Raw genomic sequence first — 6,210 nt, 5'->3', positions numbered from 1 at the left:
CCTCAGGATAGGTTTTATTATTTAATTTTATCCTTTAAATTAGCCTCTGACAGAGTCAAATTTCAAGATGTTTATCCCCCTCTGTTGTCCTTCTATGAAACAACAGTTCCATATCTGCTAGCTTCATTTCAGAAATTACCTTTCAAATTGAGTAATACTCTAAATTCCAGGTATAACTTTTTATGTGCTCCTCTATTAAGCAAAACTCTTAGACTTTATTAAAAAGCATAAAATCTAGAGGTGGAAGAGGCCATCTGGGTATTGAGTTCACTCCCCTGCTTAATTCAAAAATCAAAATTTAATTATTGGGGGAAGTCCCCCCTCCAGAATAAAAAATATTCTACAGGATATTAAAAGAGGCAGGATAGAATATTTCCTCTAAAGGAGAAGAGAAGAAAAATCTTGACAAAGACAGAAAGCAGCCCCAGTCTTTCTTCTGTAGGAAATCAGCCTCAGGCAGAAGCTTAAAGAAGCTAGTTTTTTGGAATGAATATTTTACATCCATTCAGAAAGCTGGGCCACACTATTCATAAACAAAGAACAACCAGAAACCCTAAATAAGCAACACAATAGGCAAGGCCAAACAGACAAGTATCCATGCAAGGCTATATTGTTGAGTCTGTGACTTTAACCAAGGGGTTAATTAAAAGGCCACTAACCCCCACCCCTACCCACATCCTGAATATTTAATGTACTATGGAGAAAAAAATTGGCTGTAAGTATTCATAGACTAAGCCAAGAATGAATTATTTTGAATCAGCATGAGTCATGTCTAGCTTTATTCGGGCGAAATTTGCAGGGCCATTCCTAAAGTTGGTTATGTCTACATTTTATTAACTCTTCAGCCCAACTGAATTACACAGCAATAAAAACATTTGGAATTACTAACAGAGAGATAATTGAGCAACAGCTTGGGTATAAAGGATGTGGTATGTCCAATGTCTATAAAAGAAAGGTTGCTAAGGAAGAAATACGTGGGTTTCTGCAGGTGGTGGTCCACAATTACCATCATAATGATGAGCCCATTGCCCATCAGACTCAGGAGGTAGAGCAGAAAGACAGTGGTGTACATCATGCTTTCCATACTCTCCAAAGTTGACAATCCAACAAGGAGGAAATCTGCAGATCTTGTACAGCTGGTCAAATCCATTCTTCCCTTTAGTTACCAAAGCAATCAGAATTGGAATTGAGTCAACCTTTTGCTATATTTCCTTCAATTATTTCTTATTCCAACTTTGACCCTCACAAAGGGACTGGTTGGCCCCCGTGGGAAGCCTCCCCACCACCTATATTAACAACTGTTAAGCTCTCCATTTTGGAACTCTCCATCTTTTGCAATTTTATAACATTTCATATTTAAAAAAAATAATCTTAAATCATTCTGTTCTTAATGCTTAGTTTTATGGATTAACTTGCACACCATCCAGAGTCCCTCTCAGGAGGAGATGGTGGGTTTAAAAATATGAAATATAATAAATAAAAATCTCACTAATGGAGAAGAGAGATAATTCTTGAAAAAAATATCCACTAAAATGTAAAACTTCTGATTCCTAATGTTTCTCCCCCCCCCCTAAAAACATTGTCTGAATAAAATCTCAACTGTTGTCCTTTGTTTAATCTCTCCAATTTAATCTCTTTGAGAAGGTGGAAGAAGGGGAAGAGGAAATCCTAATAAAATGATAAAATACTGCCTCTAATGAATTCCTTCCCTGAAAATATTAATAACAGATCCATACATTGGTATGGAGGTTAATATTTAACACAAATAAGATCACCCTTGAGTTACGCTATTCAAATAATAAATTTTAAGCACAAAGACTGGATACTCATGGGAAATTAGAAAGAAATGTCCTCAGAGATGGTACCCCAAGTTACTGCAGTAAATGAACACCTTTTCTATGATGCAATCTTTTGGAACTGCATTAAATGTTAAGGACAATATTTTAAAGAAGTAAATAGGATTTTCTCAAAGGCAGACTGTTGTTATCTGTGGGCAAATCAGTGACTGATTTGATATTGAGATGGAGTAAAAAAACACATGAAGAAAAGATGCAAGGGTAAGGAACAACAGATGAAAAACTCAAGATAAGTGGCAGAAAGGTTTATGCCTTTTGCCGATTGTAAAAGCACAGAAGGATTCCCTGCATTGATAGTTTAGAATTATTACTGGGTAAATTCACTTCTTTGATTAACGAAAAGACAAGATCTATATTTATGTGTAAATGGAAAGATCTTATAGACATTTGCATATAACAAAGTATTTATCATTTGTGTTTTCAATGGTTCAACTAACAGAAAAAGGTGAGGTTTTTTTTGTGCGTGTGTGTGTGTGTGTGTAATCATAGAGGTAATTTTGTAATCACACTTGTATTTGCTACAAAGGAAACCAGAAACTTTTTCTTCCTACTTTTTATCCTTTTGTTTTACATTTTAATTGTTTTCCTAATCTCTTTCTCTCTGTGTTCTCTTTATTCTTTTAGTTTCTCTTAGTTTTCATGTACTCTTCAAAATTTAATTATGTATATACGCCCATAAATTCATAAACATATATGTATTATATTTTACAATATATTGGATTTTTGCTTTAATATGTAATCCTAAAATATTCTGAAGAATCCTTCCATTGGAACATAAAGTTCCCTTTAGAGGGCTCAGAATTTCCATGAAGACATTTAAAGATAGAATAATCCTCTGTCTGTAATGCACGTTCTGCCAGAATCCAATGCTGCTATTTTAATTTCCAATAGGACTGGTCTCTTTCTCTTCTGCTATGTTTTTGACCCCATATTTTGTGGGATGCCATGGAGGGAACCTTTAAAATTCATGATTTTGGTTTCAACATCTTCTATGATCCAAGCCAATCTTGTCTTGCTTGGCAGGAATTTAAGAAAACTTTAGTAAGAACTTAGCTTTTTTCATAGCATGCCTTTATAACAGTGGTTCTCAACCTTTCTAATGCCGCGACCCCATAATACAGTTCCCCATGTTGTGGTGACCCCCAACCACTTATACATCACCGGGTGCCAGGGGCGTGGCCAAAGAAAAGGGGGAAAAAATGGTGGACAGCCTTGTTTGGCGACCCCCGTGAAATGGTCATTCGACCCCAAATGGGGTCCCGACCCACAGGTTGAGAACCACTGCTTTATAACAAAGCTAGCACCTTAAGAAATAATTGAAGGAAATATAGCAAAAGGTTGACTCAATTCCAATTCTGATTGCTTTGATAGCTAAAAGGAAGAATGGATTTGACCAACTGTACAAGATCTGCAGATTTCCTCCTTGTTGGATTGTCAACTTTTGGGAGTATGGAAAGCATGATGTACACCAGTGTCTTTCTGCTCTACCTCCTGAGTTTGATGGGCAATGGGCTCATCATTATGATGGTAATTGTGGACCACCACCTGCAGAAACCCATGTATTTCTTCCTTAGCAACCTTTCTTTTATAGACATTGGACATACCACATCCTTTATACCCAAGCTGTTGCTCAATTATCTCTCTGCTAGTAATTTCATCTGTTTTTATTGCTGTGTAATTCAGTTGTGCTTCTATTTTCTTTTCGGGGTCACTGAATTTTTCATCATCACTTTGATATCCTTGGACAGATACGTAGCCATTTGCCACCCTTTGAGATATGCCACTATCATGACTCCGGGGGTGTGCCTTAAGCTGGCAATAGCAGCCTGGTTTGGAGGATTTGTCTCCATAATTTGTCAAGTAGTGATGATAGCAAACTTGCCCTACTGTACTTCCAACATTATCAATCATTTCTTTTGTGATGTTGGACCTGTGTTGAAGATTGCAGGAGGAGATACACGTATTATCGAAACCCTTGGTTTCCTCGTTTCTGTGGTTGTGATTATGTCTTCCTTGCTTTTCACCCTCATTTCTTACCTCTTCATCATCTTCACCATTTTTCGAATGTCTTCAACCTCCCGACAGCAGAGGGCTTTCTCTACGTGTGCTTCCCATCTGATTGTGGTTTTTATTTTGTATGGGTCAGTCTTTTTTGTCTACCTAAGGCCAACGGTCAAGAACTCTTCCTTCAGGGTAATGAAGGTTGTCTCCATTGTGTATACTATGATCACCCCAGTGCTCAATCCTTTCATCTACACCATTAGGAACAATGAAGTGAAAGATTCTGTACGTAGAATGATTGGAAGGAAGATTCTAGCTCTCCCCTGTGTTAAAAGGAATGGGAATTGATTGCATTTCCAAGCAGAGTTCCTGAAGATGAAACTTTAAACTCTAGGTTCTAAACCTTTATGTCTTTTGAAGGACTCCTCTATTTGTATTCCTTCCATTTGCAGGAATGTCAGAAATATGAACCAATATGGTTGAAATATTTCACCATGCCTACCATAACAAAGAAGGAGTTTATGAGTAATGTTCAAGAGGAAGGCAACATGTTTTTTTCTGTCTATGGAGATTCTCAGTCATCCAGGTCATGGTTGTCCAAAAGGTGCTTTTTCAGGAGGCAACTGGACTTTCTTGTTAACAACCCACTCTTTCCACCTCCTTTACTCAGGTGTTATTGTGGGGGAAAAGGGGGAGAAGAGAGTTCCTGCTACATTCTCTTGTGGTCCTGGAGAAAAGTCAGGGTAGAAATCTAGCAAACAAGGAAAGATATCACTCATTCATTTCTATCATTCTTTATAGCAGTGTAGCACTATCTATAGTGTACAATGTACAGTATAGAAATTGTCTATATAAAATTAGTAATTACTATGTGGCTTTTATGAGGGGAGCAAATGGAACCCAGAAATTTGTGGGAATTGATGTTGAAGAAAGAGATCACTAGCATTCATTCTTAGAAGCACATAATACACAATACTAAGCTCAAGCACAAGACTCAAATCTGATGATGCCTTGTTCCCTGATCTCTCATCACTATATTTCAATTAAATTCTCCAATTCATGTTTTCCAACTAAGCTAGATTCAGGCATTCCAGATTCTTCCTTCCAAATGAACAAATCCTTCTTGGCTAAAAACCAGAGTTGCTTATAGTTGTGGAGATTCCTCCCCCCCCCCAAGTTTGATGTCTGTCAAGATTCTCAGTCATCCAGGTCATGGTTGTCCCAAAGGTGTTTTTCAGAAGGCAACTGAACTTTCTTGTTTTTCCTTGAAGACATTTCGCTTCTCATCCAAGAAGTTTCTTCAGCTCTAACTGGATGGTGGAGAATGGAATGATTTATATTCCTTGCAGACAGCTGGTCATTTGCATTCTTTTAGAGAGTCACTGAGGTCATTTGGAGATTTATCTGTGTCCTCAGGGTCATCTGAGTAGTGCAAATGTGTGTGGAGCCTTTCAACAGTGAAGGAACCCAGGGCGGAAAACAGTATAATTTACACATAGGAGAACGTATCTGTAAAGCTTTACATATGTTACAAATACATGAACTCTTTTTATATGAAATGAACACATAGAACCCAGAAAATGGTAGGAGTGAGGAACAGAAAAAAAAATGTCTCAAAATTTATTGAGTTCTTCAAACTAATAATATATAGAAGACTCTACTTCTGGGAATGGCACTTGGAAGTTAATCCAAAGAGAACTGGGCAATAGTCATGCTGATTCAAGATAATCTACTCTTGCCATTAATCTATGGATACTAATGGAAATCAAGAGATCTTTTCAACCTTCTGTACAAAATGAAGCATTGTCTCAGTGAAGATTTCACACTTACTCTTTTTGCAGTAGGAGAAGAATGGGAATTAAACCAACTATTAAAAAAAATGCTTAAAGGTTTATTCTTGTTGGTGTGCCTCCAGAGGACTTCCTATGTGGGAATGGCCCTTGACATTCAATCTAAAGCATATCAGTCTTCAGTATATTCTAGGTACCGTAAATGCCGGCGTACAAGGCGACCCGGCGTATAAGATGACCCCCGTCTTTATAGCCGGGCCGCATTCCTAGAAAGTCGTCTTATACGCCGGAAACTACCAGTATTTCCGGCGTATAAGACGACTCGGCGTATAAGACGACCCCCGTCTTTGGTGCCGATTTCAGCACTCGCGGAAGTCGCCTTATACGCCGGCATTTACGGTATACTGCTAAGATACTCATGGGAAATTAAATCAAACATCCTTGGAGACTGTATTCCAAGCTTCTATAGAGAAGAAGTAAATAAACCTTCTATGATACCAACCACTACATGCTCTTTAAATGTCAAGGATAATATTTCTAAGAAGGCTACAATTTCCCCCTGA

The 6,210-nt window shown here is 37.8% G+C and overlaps 1 protein-coding gene across 2 annotated transcripts; it reads left to right on the top strand.

The window, feature by feature from the left end:
- The first annotated feature begins 1,965 nt into the window (after positions 1-1,965).
- Positions 1,966-5,116, top strand: LOC120302018 (olfactory receptor 6X1-like). 2 transcript variants are annotated; one of them, XM_039329919.1, is made up of 2 exons: positions 1,966-2,057; positions 3,228-5,116. In XM_039329919.1, exon 2 carries the CDS (start codon positions 3,240-3,242, stop codon positions 4,203-4,205), a length of 966 nt encoding a protein of 321 aa, XP_039185853.1. In that variant the 5' UTR covers positions 1,966-2,057; positions 3,228-3,239; the 3' UTR covers positions 4,206-5,116. The 2 variants fall into 2 exon arrangements, with proteins under 2 accessions (XP_039185853.1, XP_039185856.1); XM_039329922.1 differs by having other exon boundaries at positions 2,052-2,170.
- The last annotated feature ends 1,094 nt before the right edge of the window (positions 5,117-6,210 follow it).

The sequence above is a fragment of the Crotalus tigris genome, unplaced genomic scaffold (genome assembly GCF_016545835.1).
Source record: "Crotalus tigris isolate CLP2741 ecotype Arizona unplaced genomic scaffold, ASM1654583v1 scf7180000024422.1470167, whole genome shotgun sequence".
Taxonomy (NCBI): domain Eukaryota; kingdom Metazoa; phylum Chordata; class Lepidosauria; order Squamata; family Viperidae; genus Crotalus; species Crotalus tigris.
Note: the sequence above shows the minus strand (reverse complement) of the source record. Positions and strands in the feature narration are given on the sequence as shown.

Coding starts and splice junctions, on each gene's coding strand:
- LOC120302018 (XM_039329919.1), top strand. CDS start 3,240: ATGGATTTGACCAACTGTACAAGATCTGCAGATTTCCTCCTTGTTGGA.